The sequence below is a fragment of the Lethenteron reissneri genome, chromosome 43 (genome assembly GCF_015708825.2).
Source record: "Lethenteron reissneri isolate LAM-NWPU_2019-01 chromosome 43, ASM1570882v1, whole genome shotgun sequence".
In the NCBI taxonomy this organism is placed as follows: Eukaryota; Metazoa; Chordata; class Hyperoartia; order Petromyzontiformes; family Petromyzontidae; genus Lethenteron; species Lethenteron reissneri.
In genome coordinates this window covers 12,820,016-12,842,547 of record NC_083821.1, presented here as the reverse complement: position 1 = coordinate 12,842,547, position 22,532 = coordinate 12,820,016, and the positions used below count along the sequence as shown (strand labels likewise).

Below are 22,532 nucleotides of genomic sequence, written 5' to 3'. Positions count from 1 at the left end.
TTATTGAGTGTATTTGGCATACTGATGATACTATGTAGTTTATACTTTAGCTTGTTACGTGGTTGTTTGGTTGATGCAGCTGCACACTATTAACATTCCTTCCCTTTGTTGGTGCTGCCCCTGCCCCCTCCCTTTGATGCTGATAATCCTGCATAATGCATGGGCATAATATGACTTTGAAAACCCCCCACCCACCTCCCACGCATTTCACAATTAACACTATTCACATTCCTACATTTCCCATAAATATGCTAAATTCCTCTTCAAATGCAAATTCTTTTGTCACGGTGCTCTTCCTCCTCCCTCCCAGCTTAAATAGATGCTCCAAGCCTAGGACGTGTCATTCAGACTCTGTCTTATCGACAGACATGTTCTTCACCTGAGGACAGCTGCTTGCGTTGTGGCCAAAACGTCGTGAGAATTGTTTTATTATGTTTTATTTTTATTATTTTATTACTTCCCTACTACGTGACTTTACCGAAAGAACCAAGAAAATGAAATATTAGTTTTGTGCACACAAACATTATGATTGTAATATTTGGCAATGTATTAGTTTGATAATAGTAAACAATGAATGTGAGTTGTTATCTTCACACAAACATTATATAAATATCTGGCAACTAATAAGTTTCATAATAGTAAACAATGAACTTGAGTTGTTATCTGCACACAAACATTATAATTGTAATATCTGCCAACTTAATTGGTTCATAATAGTAAAGAATGAAAGTGAGTTTTTATCTGCACACAAACATAATGACAGTAATATTTGCAAGTGATTAGTTTCATTATAGTCAACAATGAACCTGAGTTCTTATCTGCACAGAAATATTATTATTGTAATATATGCCAACTGAATTGTTTCATAATAGTGAACAATGATCCTGAGTTGTTATCTGCACACAAACATATAAATATCTGGCAACGAATAAGTTTGATCATAGTAAACAATGAACCTGAGTTCGTATCTGCACACAAACATTATTATTGTAACATCTGTCAACTTGTTTCATAATAGTAAACAATTAACCTGAGTTGTTATCTGCACACAAACATAATTATTGTAATATTAGCAAACTTATTTGATTCATAATGGTAAGCAATGAACATGAGTTATTATCTGCATACAAACATTATAATAGTAATATATGGAAACTGATTTGTTTAATAATAGTAAACAATGAAGCAGAGTTGGTATGTGCACACGAAGATAAATCTTTTAATATCTGGCAACGTATTTTTTTCATAATAGTAAGCAATGAAGCAGATTTTTCATGAGCACACAAACATTATTATTGTAATGTTTGTCAACAAATGTGTTTTACAAAAGCAAACAATGGACTTGAGTTGTTAGCGTAAGAATCAAGGAAATTTGTACTTACCATAGCCGTATTGAGGCCTAGTGCCATGCATAGCCCCCGTCCTGGCCTACATTGGCTAGGCGGCGGAGTTGGCACGTTGCCAGGCTAGGGGCTGGGCCACTACCCCCAACACCCCCCCACATCCCCCGCCCGTGCAAGAATAATGGGATGGAAGCAGTAAAATATTATTATCTACGGAGTCTGTAATATAAACTGGATGCATCGTGTTGGGGGGGGGGGGCGAAGAGGACATCACACTGGGAAGAAATATTCGCAGCTTTATGTGTGTAAGTATTGCCTGTAAAACGCGTAAAAGGAAATGTCCCCCGTGAGCTGGAGCGAACGCGCATCATTTGGCAGGGTCTGCTCACCCCCCCCCACGCAATTTTCGTGAGTTGGTACGGTCGATGTTGCACAATAAGTATATAAATAATAATAGAAACGGCACAAATGTGTTAATTAAACTACTTTAAAGTTTACGGATGGGAAAACGGAATAGCCTATTCCCACCGCGGGGCTTAGGGCCTGCCGCCTAGCAAACATTTTTCTACGTGAAGGCCACCGTCCGAGAGCCAAATCCCCCGCAAGCGCGAGCGCGCGGAGACTTTTATATATAAAAAAGAAAGAAGAAAAGAAGAAAGAAGAGAAGATAAGATTAGCGGTAAGTACCCGGCGTTGTCCGGGCAAAAAAGGCAGACACACACATGGACTTACACACAGACGTCGACCTACACACATAGAAACACATGGACTTGCACGCACACACACACATATGGACTCACACACACAGACATCGACTTTAGACACACAATGTAGTTACACACACAAATCGACTCAAACACACATAGTTACACACACATATCGACTCACACATACATACATAGACTGAACAACAACAACAGCCATTCGCTACTAAGTGGCGGTGCCATCACCACAACGCTTGTGCCAGGCTATGTGCACCTTGAGGTCACGTGAAGTGTCGAACGCTCGCTGGCAGGAGGTCACGGGGCAGACCCAGATAGCACAAGTCGACTGACTGAAACGACTGGCTGATGCAGCACCTGTGCCCCCTACTGTGGCAACTTGCTGTGCTTTAGGCACCCGGCGTTCTGCTCGTTGTTGTGAGCATCGCTCCTCCACCATCCGTTGTTGTTTCCCAGTAGCATCCTTCAGGAGCCTCCTCTACATAGGCCGATCTTGACACGGATGGTACCAGTCATTGGCAAGTCCACTCAGCTCCACGTGCTTATGTACCACATCACTCCCATCTCTTCTCTAGCCCATGCCACGCCCGATTAGCCCCCTCGATCCGGCCGAACAAAAGCTGTTTAGGCATGCGGTGGCTGGGCATGCGGCCTACATGACTCAGGCAACGCAGCCTTGCCTGCCGGAGGAGCTCACCGATGGGACTTTGTCCACATCTTTCAAGGATTTGTGAGCTCCTCACACAATGCAGCCTGGTTAAACCCAGGATGGATCGTAGGCAGGCCATCCTAAATGTTTCTAACCGGCGAAGATGTTCCATTAGGGGGGTCCAAGTTTCGCAAGTGTAGCGGAGGGAATGACCGTGGCCGAGAAGACCTGAAGCTTCGTGTGGAGTGATAGACCAGGTAGCTTCCACACAGCATTACGAAACCGATGAAAAGATAATGTTGCTCGACTGATTCGGAGTGAGACCTGTGCTGTTAAACCGGAGCTGGTCATTAGCACACTGCCAAGGTATGGGGAACTCTCCACTCTCTCCACAACTGCCCCATCACCAATTGGGAGTTGTGGGGGTGCAGTGTCTGATGGTACAAAATACCCAGGCAGGTGCTTAGTTTTGGTGGGGCTTGTTGTATACTAACCCTTCTTCCAAAATTGAGATTAATAATATTTGATGATATTTTTATATATTATCTTTTTACTTGTTTTTTTTAATGAATGAAACACACCAAAGCGCAGCAAACTGCAAAACACCAGGGGTTGTTAAGTAATGAACTGGAGGAGGGCTAGGATGGCAGAATTTGCAACCTTGCTTCAAGGAAAGATAAGGCCTGATGAACGGGCACATGTCACCCGTGCAGGCGGCAGAGACAGTGGGAGTGTCAGCCAGACATAGTTAAGGCAAAAAGCCCAACCATCCTGCATGGTTTTAAAGTAACGTCAAAATTCGAAATTCAACAACAGAGTAGGCTAAATTATCGATCCTCGCGCTCGCTCAAATTGGAGACCAGGCTGCGAGCTACATCAATGAACCATTGCCCATTTGCTAATCCAATACTGAATGTTAATATTACTGAAGTCAAAACGAATTCTATGACCTCAGCACATGGGCAAATAATAGGGCAGTGTCGACTCAAAGGCAATGGAAGAAAGCAGAGGCGCCTTTGTCTAAATCACAACCACAGAAAGCCAGGAATCATCACTGATTGTGTGTTTAGGGATTCCGAGCTAGTTGGAACACGTGCACACAGGGGGGAGGTAGAAGTACGCCTTGTCCTCCTGCAGCTGAGGGAGCAAAGATAAACCCAAAAAGGCCAAGGAATTAAATTATTAAATCCAGGGTGAGTGGTCAAATGAAGTGGGTCAGCTCAAGGCTGTGTGCACAGGGGAGGGAGCTGATTTAAACAACCCTGCACGTCTGAACGTGAGGGGGCCTTTGACCTGAAATTAAGAATAACACTCCCAGAGCAGAAGGTTGGATGGCCACAGTGAGACGAGAATAAGAGTGTTGTATATCTCTCAAGGATGCAGACCCAGCTGAACAACAAGGCTGCGGGGGTCACCAGAAGTTCGCGTTCGCCTAGTTAAGACAAAAAGCTCAATTATTCTGTATTGCTATTAAAGTAACGTTAAAGTCGGAATTTAACAACAGGGTAGGCTAAAGTTATTGATATTCACACCCACTCCAATTAAACCAGGCCACAAGTTACGCCTACTGAACCATCACCATCATTAAGTCAATATGAAATGTTATTTCCATACTTTAATACTTTCTATACAACTCGACCCGAAGCATATGACAATCAGAACCTTCCTAAGTCAAAATTGAATCGCACCCAGACAGGAGCGAATAGTCGATATAAGGTTGAAGAGGGAAGGAAATTAAGAGCACGGCGAACTGCAAACGTAAGCAAAAAGCCGGGAACGACACCAGCCCAGCAACAGCGAGTCGGGCTTCGACAGGCCATAAAAGTAGAAATAATAACTCCCGGGGTCAGGGGACACAAGAAGAAGCAGGCAGACAAAAACCAGAACTGACTCCAAGGTTCAACCGCCCTCACCTACAAGGAGTGACGGAAATTAATGAGGCCTTGAGTTAACGGCGTCAGCTGGACAGCAACAACAACGGCGAGCAGAGATAGGGTGGGGCAAAGACTGCGGGGCTATGGAATGCAACTTCGTGTCAGTAAAGCCCTGACAAACAAGTTAAGTTAAAGACATCACAATACATAATATCGTACATAACATCAATGTTAACGCTATTCACCGTAAACTATATTCCGCTTATATAACCATGCAGACACCAAGGAATACGAATTCCTAGGATCAAGAAACTTACCCCTTAACCTAAGATATCGGAAATAAATTAATAATAATAAGCATATGCATGAAAAGACAAAAGTAAAACTTATGGAAAAGCCAGGATAACGGGATGAATCACCACCAGGTCGAATATAAATACATAATAAAAAAAAAACGATGTTAAACCCAGGGTCGGAGAGAAAGGGAGATCCCGGCCGTCTTTGTATCCCCGCAGCGCGGGATAGGAGTGTGTATACGCTCGGGGAAACACCTCCACTTGAGTCAAGCACCACGATGGGAAACGACAGACCTTAGGTTACATACAGAATCATAACTGTGAAATAGTAAGGGACAAATGTTAACTTAAAACTTTTTAACCATTTCTTTGTGCGCCGGGTCGGAGAGAGTGTTGCCCCTCCCTCCAGGTTGTGCAACACGAACAAAGACGCCTATGAGACGATTTGTAACGTCTGTGTTTTGGGTTCATGAAGAAGGCCAGACAAGAGATAATATTGCACCCAGACAGAGAGACGACTTCGAGGCAATTTGTAACATCTGATTGTTTGCTCGTGGGTTTTATGGAGGGAGTGTGACAACGGAATATACCGTGGGTGATGCACGCAAGGACATACGGACGTACGGACACACACATGGACACACCTGCCTACGGACAGATCCTGACACAGCAAAAATCGAAAGAAGCCCCGCCTTGTGGGCGGGATCCAGGGGGATTTTTCGGCATAAAGGAAAGGATCCTGAGCATTGGAAACTAGTGCGACCAGCGGGTCGACTCAGGAGCGAGCTCGACCGGGAGGGTCGGCTCAGGAGCGAGCTGCGACCAGCGGGTCGGCTCGACTCATCTTCAGCTCGTCTGGGACTCAGCCGAGTTCGATCGGCTTACCAAAGCCGGCTCTCGGGGCTCGACTCAAGCGGCTCCCCATCTCCTCTGCAGGCGGGCAAGACCCGCTTGACAGCTCAACTCGGCCTGCGTGGGTCAACCTCTGCCGAGTCGGAGGTCTCTGCTGCCGCCGGAGTGGTGAGGGTCGCGGTTTGGCGACGAGGCTCCGTGCACACCCTGGTCGACGACCCAACACTGCACGCTGCGAGCGAGTTGTGGGCGCCACCTACCGACCGGGTTCCGAACTGCGACAGCGTATCAACGGGCATCCGAACCAGTTCACCACGGTGACAGGGGAGCGACTGATACGTATGACGCGCACCGCCCCCTCACCACACGACCACCAGGCGTCTGTTTGACATAAAGAATCGACTCCGAACACTGACTATTCAAGACAACTCTTACCACTCAAACACACTCGAACCCATAAGCCATCCGTGGCTGGGAAGGCATCACAACGAGACCGAGTGATGGCCATCCGTCGTTTATAAAAGTATTCGTAATTTTTATCTTTAATATTTAGTGGGCTGTACTCTTAATCGCATAAATTCCCAACAGATCCATCAATACGAACTGATTCTTGGCACCTCCTTCCGCCGAGCCACGCTCACGTGGGGAGTGGTGGCCCACCGGATCCTTATCAGGTGATCTGGTCCCCAATTAGTAAACTTGGTATAAGATAACGATCTTCGGAAAAGGAGCACCGTCGCAGGCCCTTACTCCGAGCCGTTCTGTTGTCAGATAACCTGCCGATGTATCTGTTGAGATTGGTGCCTTTAAGAATAATAACTGTTTTTGATTGTGTTTTTTTATCGCCGTATAATCTTTCAAGTATCTTTCAGTCATAATCGCCGCACGTACTCGCATCCTCTACAGAATATTCAACTGTCCCGTGACCCAAGGTGCTAACAACGTGATAAGGGTTGCGTATGATCAATAAGGAGTGCGGTACTGCGTGAACAATATTGAGTATAATCATTCATTAACGTTAAGGTTTTCTTAGCATAGTATTTGCATATTTTAACGACTCTCTCTCTCACTAACAACCATCGCGTTATGCGGGATCCATGTGCCGTTGTCAAAGTGAAATCAGACAATCGTTGATGATACTGTATTGATGCCGTGTTGACGTTCCGGGATTGAGAGTTCGCATACTATATCATAGTTAAGGTTGAATTAGTAATAAATTGATCAATACAGAAGTGGTTGTGTGATTCTTTCCTGAAATCTATGCATAAGATCTGCTTCTGCGTCGAGATCTGAACTTGGTGACCTTAATAAACACACTAATACATACTCAGTAAATGTTAAAGCGATAACGGGGTGAACCGGGGACCTAAAATATAACCACGAATACACACTCTGGGAATGTTAAAGCGAGAATGAGACGAACCTAGACAACGATGCCGAGTTAATCTAAGTTAATCTTGCATACTTACACCACACCTGCATAACTGCATACGATTAATTGCCTTATTCCGATCGATAACCCACCCTCGTCACCGAGGCGGGGTCTGGTTATCATAACGACTTGCATTATCATAATTACACCCACTCGCATAATTAATACGATTACCTCTCGAATTGGCATAATTAAAATGTGCATAATTACATAATTAACATATTTCCGGATAATTACACATTTGGCCAAATTTCATTTAATTATTATTATTTTCACTGAATATTCATAACCCACATATACAACATAATAATTTCACCCGCGCACGCATACAACATAACAAATTTTGATAACCAACATATACAACATAATGGGGGCTCGTCCGGGATCTCTCGCAGACAGTTTATGCATGAATTCAGGAACGAATCACTGATGTGTTAATCAAAGTGTTGTGAACTAACGTTGCCTTGTGATTGTAAACGGGGGTATACAAACAAAACGCACTCTGAAGGGAAATACCAGAGTAGCAGAGTATAACAAAGACAGCTGGGCTGAGATTATTTGCTCGAGTTGAACTGACGCATCCTGTGATACAATTGTTTATATGTGCTCTGAAGGGGAATTCTAGAGTAACTCACGACGCACATGAGATGTTAGAATTAAGATACACTCTTAAGTCTATTAACCACACTACATAATAGAGATGGCACAGGATCCACAACATTCTGAGTTTGACACACCAACGCATAACACTGATACAGAGTGGACCTCTGAGGAGGAGATGGAATCTATGGAAAAACAATATCGGGAATTTGTGTTAAAACGTACTGGACGGACTGCTAGCCAGCAGACGGAGCAGAGAGATATGGGAGGGGAGCCATACAGAAGATGTTAAGGCCCATAGAAGGAAACTACTTAAGGACGTGATGAAATGTGGCAAAGCCAAACGTGACGTAAAAATTGCAGAAATAGCGAGGGTAGACTCGTATCTCCTCGCACAGACAGACAGAGAAAGATTATGGAATGAGGAAAAATTTGAAAGGGAGAGACAAGAGAAACTGTCCTTAATGGTGCAGGTAGAGCGTCTGCACACCCTCGTGAGAGAGAAAGAATCCGCACTAAATGCACCAGTGAAACACCCAGACGTTGATACACAGAACACATACGGGAGTAACAATTTACCACACTCCGAGCCACGTGGACGTAGCCCAGGGCCAGATCTCACAATGAGTATGGCTACTATGCAAAGCAATTTTGATAAAGTAACACCCTCGCAAATCGAGGAGAGAGAAGAGGAAATAATAATACAAACGGGAAAACATGAGGCCGACCACCCCAACGTTAGAGAGAGACAAATAATTAACCCTAAGTCATCAGGATACACTGTAATGATAGAGCGGAAAAGGGCGGAGCTGGTGCAAGACGGGAAACATGACATAAACAGCACACCAGGCAGACGCACGCTACGCAAGTATGGCCGACATGATGCAGATGACAAAGACAGCTCACCAGAGAAACGCACCTCGCACAAACACGACCAACACGACACGGGTAACAGGAGCTCACCAGAGAGACGCACATCACACAAGCATGAGCCATGGGATAAGCAGAAATCACCGAGCCAAGTTGACCCACGTAACAGGTGCAAAAGGCACTACAAAAGTTATGTTAAGCAGAGCCACCGTGATGGTGACGGCTCATCTGACACTGACTCCTCTGACGATGACCAACACGACATGGGTAACAGAGAGAGCTCACCAGAGGGACGCATGACATGTAAAAATCACCCATGCAAAACCACCCGCACCACAGATGACAGAGACAGGAATCCCGATAACCATGAAGCACGAGACAAACATAAATACAACACCTCACCTAGCAGGCACCACACACGTAGTAGGCAGCATGAAGGTCAAGGACAAAAACACTCACCACATAGACACCGCTCAAGGAGATCACGCACACCAACCCACAAGCACGAATCACAAGACCCACATAAGGAAAACAAGAGACACAAGCAACGGGACAGATACGAATCCTCGGACAGAGGGAGATCACGACACAGACACGGGACACATGACAACAGTGATAGTGGAGACAAGGGTAGCTCAAGGGAGCACTCCTCAGGAACCGACACCACTGATGACGAACAACACACTTTTAACAGTAAGACACTAAAACTAATGGACAAAGCACTCGTGAGAATTCCCTATTTCGATCCACATAACAGGAACAGGGATATACACACTCACATAGCTACAGTAGAACAGGAGGCTAAGATCCGGGGTCTGGGTAAATCAGCAGAAAAGGCATGTTTATTATCAAGGAGCCTACATGAACCCGCCAGACCATGGGTAGCCTCCCTGCCAAATAGGGTGAAGAGTGACTTTAAACAATTGAGCCGAGCAGTAGTTAAGAGATTTGGGGAATACTCCACACTATCCGAAGGATTGAACGCGGCAAAGTTGATGACCCAGCGTGTAGACGAAGACCCACGAGATTATCTCCTACGCCTTAAGAAAGCATATTACGCAGGGGACGTGGACAATGCCCAGGGAGATAAGACAGTCTTAAAAGTGATGTTCTTCCAATCATTGAGACCTGAAATAGTGAGAATAGTAGGAATGATGTTGGACCCCGAGACTGCCTCCCTACGCCAGATTGAAAGCAAGGCCCACACGGCCTGGGTGAACGGACGGAAAACCACTGGCATAGCCAAAACCCACATCGTCACCAGAGATAAAGAATGCCTCGATCTGGAGGGAAGCGAATCTCCAAGGAATAATATTAGCGCCACACGGGGTGGACATGAATTCCCCCAGGAGAGGGCGCCTAACCCAATAGAATCAACACCCGTCCACAACACGCTGAATAACGTTCCACGTGGGGGGAGGAACGAGGCCAGAGGAACCTGGCACCCACAGCCACCACCACCATGGAATGCAGAAGAGGGCGGAGGCTGGAATTATGGAGGAGGAAGAGCGAGTGACGGGCCATACCTACCCCGCGGAGGCCGACGCCCACCAAACCAGTCACCATATCGTCCCCCACTGCCGCCTCCACTAGCAATAGAGCATAGACCACCGTTAGCTAACAGGAATCGATATGCTCACCACATTAGGATGGAAAAAGAGCTCCTAGGGAGTATGAAGACTCCCATGCAAATAGCGAAGGGAAGAATACCAACTATACCCACACAGGAGGACACACCCAGCGCAAAGGTAGCCCAAGTGAACGTAGGGAAGACAAGAAGCCTCGAAGCAATCACCGAAGTGGTACCAGAGGGAAAAGGGTACCATCTGGGGGAATTGATTCCCGTAGGACCAGTCGGACGAGTCCACGTGGAAGTAATACTGCAAGACACCCTGACCAGCCAGGGCCTTTGTGATACTGGAGCAGAAATATCCATGATATCCAGAGAATTATTTGACGAACTCCAGACTGCCCTCCAGAGGAAGAAGGAAACACTACAAATGATGCCAAGTAAACTTACCTACTCAGGATGTGAAGGGACCCACATGCGACCATTGGGCAAAGTTATGACGAAGTTGACGTTCAACAAAATCAACATGAACCATCCCCTATATGTCGTACGGAACCCCGGAAAAGAGCTGATCATTGGGATAGAACTACTGAATCGCCTGAAACCCATTATGAACCTTGAATCCCGACGAATTTGGGCACAGTCAATGCCGGAGCAACAAAGGGACTCAGAAGATGAAGACGTTATGAGAGACTCCACGGGAATCCAAGTGATAACACAAGAGCTCAACGACCTATCAACGACAATCAGGAACGAAGACGAGCTCCCAGCAGGAATTCGAATCACTCAGCTAATGACTAACAGACTGAGAGAAGACCGAAAGGAAGCCGACTTAGAGTCAGTATCACCAAATGACCGTCCCCTCATGGAGTATATACCGCCCCCTGGAGGCCAAACCGACGAACTGCAAACTGATGAAGGAGAACACAAGGGCAAGAGCGTATTACCCTCGGATGAAGCCAAGGCAACTCAACCGATAGTAACGCAAAAGGAACTTTCAACCGAGCCGCCCGAAACCACGAAGGCCTTGGACCCAGACCCAGGACAAGGAGTCTCCATAATAGAAGAACAAATCGAACAACAAATTGAAGCAGCAGACGCCCTCGAGAACGACACTCAACGAAATGAGCTTCGTCAACTGCTCCACAAATACCACTTCCTGTTCTCAGAAGACCCCTATGATTGCGGCAAAACCGGCCTACACGTGGTATCTATTCCCACACTGGAAGGAGCGCCAGCGGTATATGTGAAACAATACAAGATTCCACTGGCTGCCTACGAATCAATCCAAGAAACCTTGGAGAACCTACTCAAGAAGAATATAATTCGAGAATGCAACTCAACCTACAACTCACCGATTTGGCCTGTATTGAAACCCACAGGCAAGTGGCGACTCACCATCGACTATAGGCAACTCAACAAAACGGTTCCCCTATCTCGATGGCCAATGGCAGAAATCGACCAGAATCTCAACCAAATAAAAGGCGCAAAAATTCTCACCACCATGGATCTATCAAATGGCTTCTGGACCATGCCCGTGAAAGAAGCGGATCAATACAAGTTGGCATTTACATTCAATGGAATACAGTATACTTGGAACCGATGTCCATTTGGATACTCAAATTCACCTGCGGACTTTAACATATTCCTACACAAGGCAATGGACGACGCAAAAGAGTGAGGTACCATCGTCTATGTCGACGATATACTGGTCAAGGACTCCTCATGGGAAGAACACCTCGAGAGCCTCCAGCATACCCTCGAGCAGTTAAAGGAAGCAGGCGCAAAGATTTCAATACAAAAAGGACAGTGGGCACGCAAAAGGGTGGACTACCTCGGGCTCCAGGTCGGCACTGAGGGAATGTTACCCCAAACCAAAAGACTTGAAGCCCTCCTCGCACTCAAATTGCCGACCACAGTCACGACCCTTCGGAGCTTCTTAGGGATTTGCAACTACCTTCGACAGTTCGTGGACGACTACGCAGGAATCGTTCGACCCTTAGTCAAACTACTGCAAAAAGACGAACCATGGGAGTGGGGACAGGAACAGGAAGCCGCAGAAAAAGAATTAAAACGACAGATCACAGAGGCATCCTGCCTAGCATACCCAGAGAAAGGGAAAGAATACTACCTGGAGACCGCATACTCAGATCATAGTATCAGCTCGGTACTGTACCAGAGACAGGAAGCAGAGAAACGAGCTATTGCCTATGCCAGCAAAGCCCTCCGGGGAGTGGAGATGAAGTTCTCCGAGTGTGAGAAGGCGATATTTGGAAACATCTGGGCCATACAACATTTTCGGAACTTGTTGAACGGAGAGAGGATCATCCTGGAAACGAATCATGAATCCTTGGCATACCTCAACAGTAAGAAGATTCGAGAGGGCCGCGTAACCAGCAGCCGAATAGCCAGCTGGGCACTGACACTCCAAGGCCTACCAATCACAGTGAAATACGCAAAAAACAAGAAAAGTCCAATGGCCCAAGGTCTTGCCGATTTACATGATTGTACCTTTGACAGCATAGAAGCAGAGGACGAAAAGATACCTCCGGAGGACAACAGGTACCTGCCCTTCAGGAAGGAGACATGTGCCGACCTACCAGTGGTATACATCGATGGATGCTCCAAGATGAAGGAGAACAAGCTTCACGCTGGGTCAGGAGTCATTTGGGAAACTGGCCCACTCACAGGGATTCAAGAGGGATTTCAGCTGGGACCAAAGTCAAACCAGTATGCAGAGTTGGTCGGGGTACACATCGCTGTCCAAATGGCATCCGATAACCAAATACGGACCATGGTGGTGTGCACTGATTCCAACTACGTACAGCACAGCTTCCTGCACCACCTACCCATATGGAAAAAAAACGAGATGAAGAACCATAGGAATAAACCAATTCACCATCGAGAACTATTCGAGGCCATAGATAAGATGGTTCAGAACAAGGATATGAAGATATTTTGGAAGAAAGTCAAAGGGCACTCCAAGATACCTGGTCAAGAGAAAACTGGGAACGACCAAGCAGATGCCATAGCAAAAGTGGGAAGCCTGGAAGGCACCCCGTGGAAGCTAGAAGACCAAACCGACAGAGACGGACAACAAGAGTCGACGAACCAAGACATCGCCGTGATAAGACTGGTCACAAGAAGTGGGAAGAACCCGGCAGAAGCTGGAACCAGAGCCCAATTGAACAGTGCCCAGCCTTCCGAAGACCTGATCAGAATGCAACAAGAGGACGAAACACTAAAGACACTCGCCGATCATATCCAAGATCCAGCAGGAAAACCAATCACTACTGACAACTTGAATGACAACAAAGAGCTCGAGATCATGCATAGCCAAATCAAAAGGTTCTCAATGCGAAAAGGGCTATTGGTATACACAAACGAAAAAGACGGTCGACCTAGATGGGTAGTCCCCTCTCAATATCGAGAAATAATGTTACAACACGCCCACAATGAACCGTGCAGCGGCCACCGATGCGAGGTGAATACGGGACAGATGCTGCGACAGGTGGCCTACTGGCCAAAAATGGGGGAAGACATACACAAACATGTGTCCAACTGTCTCGTGTGTTGTAAGTACCAGCCAACGACCTCACAGCATAGGGCACCCCTACAGAGGAGGGGAACAGATTATCCTTGGTCCAACCTACAAATCGACTGGATAGGACCTGTCAACCGATCAACCAAAGGGAACAAGTACATGCTAACTGTGACCTGTGCATTCTCTAAATGGACAGAGTGTTTACCAGCACCCAACAACACCGCGGAAACGACCGCTATCCTACTGATCAACCAAATATTCAGTAGATGGGGCCTACCGTCAACGATCGATTCAGACAAAGGAAGCCACTTCACAGCCGAGGTCATCACAGAAGTGTGGAAGATGTTGGGAGTAAAAAGACAATTACATGTCGCATACCATCCACAATCCTCAGGACAGGTGGAAAGAGCCAACAGGACCATCGTGAGCCTCCTAAAGAAATATGTGTCTACCACGGGCCGCGACTGGGATACGAAACTACCCCTAGTCTTGATGGCCATGCGAGCCACACCCAACCGAGCTACAGGCAGGACACCCTTCGAGATCATGACAGGGAGGCTAATGACCCTCCCAGTACACCTGTTATATGTCCCAGCGGAGGACGAGACCCCGACGGCAATGACGCCAACTGAATACCTGACGGGACTCAATAGTCACCTACAGAGCACATTCGCTATGGTCAGGGACCAGTTGCAAGTAGAGGCTCAGGGGAGCAAAGCATACTATGACCAAAAAGCCAGCCACGCAGAATACCAGCTAGGAGACCAGGTGTGGTACCTCAATTACGAGAAAAGGAAACAGAAGTGCAGGAAATTCCTGCCTTCCTGGACAGGACCACACAAGGTTGTTGACAAAATGTCCCCAGTCGTATATCAGCTAAAAATCACAAAGACAGGAAGAGAGCAGCAATACAAGTGGGTGCACATCAACCAAATCAAACCGTACCCTGTGCTGGTGGAGCAAGATGAGGAATAAAGGTGGAAAAGGGGGGGGGGAACTAAACTAATGGGCTTATCACACTACAATAATATGTAACATGTTTTCCAGGGAATGGCAGCCCTCCTGCTCACGCTCCTGCTAACGTACCTTGCCAAGCTAGAAGGGAGCCAAGAGCTGATCAAGCCAGGACCAGAATCCGGGGTGATGCTGAGAGACTCCTCCAGCTTCCTAGTAACCGAAACGAAAATAGTAACCCAACAAGTCTATGTCTCCTTGGAACCTGCCTTGGTGGTAAAGAAGCACTTCGGGAAGTTACCACCCCAAGCCACCAAAGCAACCCGAATATGGTATTATGACTTCCTAAGATATAGTGAACAGAATATCGGAACGATCCTGAAGCAATTACAAAGAACCATGATACTTCCCCCCACCACTGTCAACCTAACACGTTCCAAGAGGTCTATCGGCCTGGGAGGGGTCTTTGGAATACTATCCGGTTTTAGCTCCTTAATCACACTAGGAGTATCCATATCCAACGCCGTAAAGATTGGACACCTCACGCAAGGTATCGAGAATTTACAGCTCGATATGCATCAGATCCATCAGCAAATACAACACCAACAAAAGAATCTGGTCGAAATGGGATCCACCCTCCGAGACACCGTGGTTCTCGTAAACCTACATTCTATCATGATTAACTTAACATTCCAAGAATTGAGTTCTGCAATCCGAGGTCTATACGAAGAAGAGAGTATTCGAGAGCCAATTCAGTGGGTGATCCAAGACTTGTTGCGTAGCATCAGCGGCAGCATCAGTGATCTTATACAAGGACAAATTCCGTCATATCTGGTAACTCCAACACTGATAAAAGATGTGCTACAAGCAGCATCCCCGGAAACAATCAGTCCAACTCAAGTACAAATTGCCTTCAACATGGGTACAGCCACACCCATACATGTGGACCCCCAAACTAGACAGCTGGCATTTTTGCTAAATTTACCCCTGGTCAAACCCGGAAATGTATTTCGATTGCGGACAGTATTGAACGTGGGTACATGGAATAACGACATTTACTCCAAGATGGAAACTCCCTTAGTGGTGGCCTACCAGGAAGAAGGCCCCCTTAAGTACCTGGTGCCTGACCTAAACCTGTGTCAAATAATGAAAGAGGTTCATTGGCTCTGCCCAGGGGAACCATTTCTGACCAATACAGCAGAAATAATGTGTGGTCTGTCAAACCTAAGCTCCAAGGAAACTTGCAAGTTTAAGCTAAGTAAACCCAAAGAAAGAACCGGAACAGTGGCCATGATAGCTAATGCCCAGTGGTTGATTAGCACCCCTCTAGACACGGCAATTGTTTCCACCGATCAACACTCCATAACCATGGAAGTTCCGATTCCAAGCCACGTCGCACTGGTCACAATACCAAGAGGAACATTCGTACGCATAGGGGACAAGGTATTATATAACCTAGACAAAAGCCTACACCAAACGGAGGTAGAAATAGTAGACACATTCCGAGGCCACAAGTTTGAGATAAGCAGCACTCTGTCCAACTTGTTGAACAGTAAAGAATTCCATATGGTGAAATTATCCCTCAGCGAATCAGAGATTAACATAACAGATCTTACTTGGGCGACCGAAGAGGCTGGATATCAGCGAAATCAACAGATGGGGATGGGAATCACAGGGGCAACAGGGATGATCATACTAGTCCTGGCTATTCTAACCTTAACATACCATGTGGCCAAAATGAATGCCGAAATTAAAAGACTAATCGCAGGCACAAGCCACCTACCATTCAAGCCCAGGAACAGGGATAGAGCCAAGGCCTGATGATGCCACCCAAGAATAACCGTAGAAACTATCTTTTTAACGATATCTCCTATAACACGTAGTCAATAGAATAATTTTTCCCTCCCTGATCGTTTTACCTTCCTTTAGAATTTTTTTTCTTTTTATTTTTTCCTCTCTCTTGTCACATATAACCATGTTAAGTTGTGACACGTACGCGCGCGTTGTAAGGAATAGCAGCAAAACTTGAGGACAATCGATGGTTCATGATGGAAGAAGGGTATACATATTTTTTTTTAAAATAACCCGTGGCCATTTGACCACTGGTCATTTTTAAAAGGGCGGAATGTTGTATACTAACCCTTCTTCCAAAATTGAGATTAATAATATTTGATGATATTTTTATATATTATCTTTTTACTTGTTTTTTTTAATGAATGAAACACACCAAAGCGCAGCAAACTGCAAAACACCAGGGGTTGTTAAGTAATGAACTGGAGGAGGGCTAGGATGGCAGAATTTGCAACCTTGCTTCAAGGAAAGATAAGGCCTGATGAACGGGCACATGTCACCCGTGCAGGCGGCAGAGACAGTGGGAGTGTCAGCCAGACATAGTTAAGGCAAAAAGCCCAACCATCCTGCATGGTTTTAAAGTAACGTCAAAATTCGAAATTCAACAACAGAGTAGGCTAAATTATCGATCCTCGCGCTCGCTCAAATTGGAGACCAGGCTGCGAGCTACATCAATGAACCATTGCCCATTTGCTAATCCAATACTGAATGTTAATATTACTGAAGTCAAAACGAATTCTATGACCTCAGCACATGGGCAAATAATAGGGCAGTGTCGACTCAAAGGCAATGGAAGAAAGCAGAGGCGCCTTTGTCTAAATCACAACCACAGAAAGCCAGGAATCATCACTGATTGTGTGTTTAGGGATTCCGAGCTAGTTGGAACACGTGCACACAGGGGGGAGGTAGAAGTACGCCTTGTCCTCCTGCAGCTGAGGGAGCAAAGATAACCCCAAAAAGGCCAAGGAATTAAATTATTAAATCCAGGGTGAGTGGTCAAATGAAGTGGGTCAGCTCAAGGCTGTGTGCACAGGGGAGGGAGCTGATTTAAACAACCCTGCACGTCTGAACGTGAGGGGGCCTTTGACCTGAAATTAAGAATAACACTCCCAGAGCAGAAGGTTGGATGGCCACAGTGAGACGAGAATAAGAGTGTTGTATATCTCTCAAGGATGCAGACCCAGCTGAACAACAAGGCTGCGGGGGTCACCAGAAGTTCGCGTTCGCCTAGTTAAGACAAAAAGCTCAATTATTCTGTATTGCTATTAAAGTAACGTTAAAGTCGGAATTTAACAACAGGGTAGGCTAAAGTTATTGATATTCACACCCACTCCAATTAAACCAGGCCACAAGTTACGCCTACTGAACCATCACCATCATTAAGTCAATATGAAATGTTATTTCCATACTTTAATACTTTCTATACAACTCGACCCGAAGCATATGACAATCAGAACCTTCCTAAGTCAAAATTGAATCGCACCCAGACAGGAGCGAATAGTCGATATAAGGTTGAAGAGGGAAGGAAATTAAGAGCACGGCGAACTGCAAACTTAAGCAAAAAGCCGGGAACGACACCAGCCCAGCAACAGCGAGTCGGGCTTCGACAGGCCATAAAAGTAGAAATAATAACTCCCGGGGTCAGGGGACACAAGAAGAAGCAGGCAGACAAAAACCAGAACTGACTCCAAGGTTCAACCGCCCTCACCTACAAGGAGTGACGGAAATTAATGAGGCCTTGAGTTAACGGCGTCAGCTGGACAGCAACAACAACGGCGAGCAGAGATAGGGTGGGGCAAAGACTGCGGGGCTATGGAATGCAACTTCGTGTCAGTAAAGCCCTGACAAACAAGTTAAGTTAAAGACATCACAATACATAATATCGTACATAACATCAATGTTAACGCTATTCACCGTAAACTATATTCCGCTTATATAACCATGCAGACACCAAGGAATACGAATTCCTAGGATCAAGAAACTTACCCCTTAACCTAAGATATCGGAAATAAATTAATAATAATAAGCATATGCATGAAAAGACAAAAGTAAAACTTATGGAAAAGCCAGGATAACGGGATGAATCACCACCAGGTCGAATATAAATACATAATAAAAAAAAAACGATGTTAAACCCAGGGTCGGAGAGAAAGGGAGATCCCGGCCATCTTTGTATCCCCGCAGCGCGGGATAGGAGTGTGTATACGCTCGGGGAAACACCTCCACTTGAGTCAAGCACCACGATGGGAAACGACAGACCTTAGGTTACATACAGAATCATAACTGTGAAATAGTAAGGGACAAATGTTAACTTAAAACTTTTTAACCATTTCTTTGTGCGCCGGGTCGGAGAGAGTGTTGCCCCTCCCTCCAGGTTGTGCAACACGAACAAAGACGCCTATGAGACGATTTGTAACGTCTGTGTTTTGGGTTCATGAAGAAGGCCAGACAAGAGATAATATTGCACCCAGACAGAGAGACGACTTCGAGGCAATTTGTAACATCTGATTGTTTGCTCGTGGGTTTTATGGAGGGAGTGTGACAACGGAATATACCGTGGGTGATGCACGCAAGGACATACGGACGTACGGACACACACATGGACACACCTGCCTACGGACAGATCCTGACACAGCAAAAATCGAAAGAAGCCCCGCCTTGTGGGCGGGATCCAGGGGGATTTTTCGGCATAAAGGAAAGGATCCTGAGCATTGGAAACTAGTGCGACCAGCGGGTCGACTCAGGAGCGAGCTCGACCGGGAGGGTCGGCTCAGGAGCGAGCTGCGACCAGCGGGTCGGCTCGACTCATCTTCAGCTCGTCTGGGACTCAGCCGAGTTCGATCGGCTTACCAAAGCCGGCTCTCGGGGCTCGACTCAAGCGGCTCCCCATCTCCTCTGCAGGCGGGCAAGACCCGCTTGACAGCTCAACTCGGCCTGCGTGGGTCAACCTCTGCCGAGTCGGAGGTCTCTGCTGCCGCCGGAGTGGTGAGGGTCGCGGTTTGGCGACGAGGCTCCGTGCACACCCTGGTCGACGACCCAACACTGCACGCTGCGAGCGAGTTGTGGGCGCCACCTACCGACCGGGTTCCGAACTGCGACAGCGTATCAACGGGCATCCGAACCAGTTCACCACGGTGACAGGGGAGCGACTGATACGTATGACGCGCACCGCCCCCTCACCACACGACCACCAGGCGTCTGTTTGACATAAAGAATCGACTCCGAACACTGACTATTCAAGACAACTCTTACCACTCAAACACACTCGAACCCATAAGCCATCCGTGGCTGGGAAGGCATCACAACGAGACCGAGTGATGGCCATCCGTCGTTTATAAAAGTATTCGTAATTTTTATCTTTAATATTTAGTGGGCTGTACTCTTAATCGCATAAATTCCCAACAGATCCATCAATACGAACTGATTCTTGGCACCTCCTTCCGCCGAGCCACGCTCACGTGGGGAGTGGTGGCCCACCGGATCCTTATCAGGTGATCTGGTCCCCAATTAGTAAACTTGGTATAAGATAACGATCTTCGGAAAAGGAGCACCGTCGCAGGCCCTTACTCCGAGCCGTTCTGTTGTCAGATAACCTGCCGATGTATCTGTTGAGATTGGTGCCTTTAAGAATAATAACTGTTTTTGATTGTGTTTTTTTATCGCCGTATAATCTTTCAAGTATCTTTCAGTCATAATCGCCGCACGTACTCGCATCCTCTACAGAATATTCAACTGTCCCGTGACCCAAGGTGCTAACAACGTGATAAGGGTTGCGTATGATCAATAAGGAGTGCGGTACTGCGTGAACAATATTGAGTATAATCATTCATTAACGTTAAGGTTTTCTTAGCATAGTATTTGCATATTTTAACGACTCTCTCTCTCACTAACAACCATCGCGTTATGCGGGATCCATGTGCCGTTGTCAAAGTGAAATCAGACAATCGTTGATGATACTGTATTGATGCCGTGTTGACGTTCCGGGATTGAGAGTTCGCATACTATATCATAGTTAAGGTTGAATTAGTAATAAATTGATCAATACAGAAGTGGTTGTGTGATTCTTTCCTGAAATCTATGCATAAGATCTGCTTCTGCGTCGAGATCTGAATTTGGTGACCTTAATAAACACACTAATACATACTCAGTAAATGTTAAAGCGATAACGGGGTGAACCGGGGACCTAAAATATAACCACGAATACACACTCTGGGAATGTTAAAGCGAGAATGAGACGAACCTAGACAACGATGCCGAGTTAATCTAAGTTAATCTTGCATACTTACACCACACCTGCATAACTGCATACGATTAATTGCCTTATTCCGATCGATAACCCACCCTCGTCACCGAGGCGGGGTCTGGTTATCATAACGACTTGCATTATCATAATTACACCCACTCGCATAATTAATACGATTACCTCTCGAATTGGCATAATTAAAATGTGCATAATTACATAATTAACATATTTCCGGATAATTACACATTTGGCCAAATTTCATTTAATTATTATTATTTTCACTGAATATTCATAACCCACATATACAACATAATAATGTCACCCGCGCACGCATACAACATAACAAATTTTGATAACCAACATATACAACAGGCTGATGGTAAGGCCCCACCTCTTGGTGGCAAGCTCCAGGTTCAGCAGCAGCACCTCGAACTCCTCCTCTGAGTAAGCAGCAATTAGCAGATCATCGGCATACATTACGTGGTTGAGCAATAGGTAGCCATCCCTTGACCGCACCCAGGCATCGATGAGCCTCCCGTTGTATCTGTACCAGATGGTAATTCCTCCGAACTATGTGGTAAAAATATATGTAAAATAATGTGGGAGCCAGACATCCCTGTTGCACCCGAAGGTGTAAACTGTAAAGGGAATGGTTCTGACTCACGGCCACGTAGTTTGACGCGGGGCCGCTCACCATCATGAAGGTCCTTAAGAATCGTGAGCAGAGGGTCAGAGACTCCGAAAGCACGAAGAACAACCGAGAGCCCAGGCCTACTGATGGTACAATAAGCCTTGACCAGGTCAATAAAGCACACACATGGACTAAGACACACACAAGGTCCAAGAGACACGCAAAGAAATGGACTTACACTAACATGGAGCCATGCACACACAGCGACTAACACACACGCACATGGAATGACACACACGGACATAAATACCCAGGCAGGTGCTTAGTTTGGTGGGGCTGATGGTAAGGCCCCACCTCTTAGTGGCACGCTCCAGTCTCAGCAGCAGCGTCTCCAACTTCTCTTCTGAATGAGCAGCTATTACCAAATCATCGGCATACAAAACGTGGTTGACCAATAGGGAGCCATCCCTTGATCGCACCCGGGCGTCGATCAGCCTCCCATTATATCTGTACCAAATGGAAATTCCCCCGGTACAGCTATTGAAGGCTTCACGCACTACTTGGTCAAAATAGATGTTAAATATTGTTCGAGCCAGCGGACATCCCTGTCGCACCCCAAGGTGTACAGGGAAAGGCTCTGACTCCCGGCCACGTAGTTTTACCCGGGCCTGCTCACCATCATGAAGGTCCTTAATGATCGTGAGCAGAGGGTCAGGGACTCCGAAAGCACGAAGAACAGCCCAGAGCCCAGGCCTACTGATGGTATCATAGGCCTTGACCAGGTCAATAAAGCAGAGATGTCTTGTTGGAATTCCCTACACCTCTGCTGTAGCAGACGGACAGAAAATATGGCATCTGTGCAGGACCGCCCTTTCCTGAAACCGCATTGGGGCTCCGCAAGCCTCTCCTCAGCGTGCCTAGCAAGGCTATGTTGAATAATCCTTGCCAGGACTTTTCCCGGCACACTGAGGAGTGAGATGCCCCTGTAGTTGTTACAGTCTGTGTGGTCCACCTTCTTAAAGAGGGGGACCACCAGGGCATCCTTCCAATCCTGCGGAACCCATCCAGTGGTCCAGACTGTTGTTATCATGTCGTATAGGG

General features: G+C 46.4%; 1 protein-coding gene across 1 annotated transcript; it reads left to right on the top strand.

Annotated features, from left to right (window-relative positions):
• The first annotated feature begins 4,931 nt into the window (after positions 1-4,931).
• LOC133353242 (uncharacterized) lies at positions 4,932-20,667 on the top strand. Its single transcript, XM_061569328.1, has 3 exons — positions 4,932-6,075; positions 14,800-16,188; positions 20,644-20,667. Exons 2-3 carry the CDS (start codon positions 14,803-14,805, stop codon positions 20,665-20,667), a joined length of 1,410 nt encoding a protein of 469 aa, XP_061425312.1. The 5' UTR covers positions 4,932-6,075; positions 14,800-14,802.
• The last annotated feature ends 1,865 nt before the right edge of the window (positions 20,668-22,532 follow it).

What these genes read in the sequence shown, in the direction of transcription:
- LOC133353242 (XM_061569328.1), top strand. Translation starts at nt 14,803, where the DNA reads ATGGCAGCCCTCCTGCTCACGCTCCTGCTAACGTACCTTGCCAAGCTA. An exon ending in AAAGCCTACACCAAACGGAG is followed by an intron (nt 16,189 to 20,643) that starts GTAGAAATAGTA and finishes TCTATGCATAAG; the next exon opens with ATCTGCTTCTGCGTCGAGAT.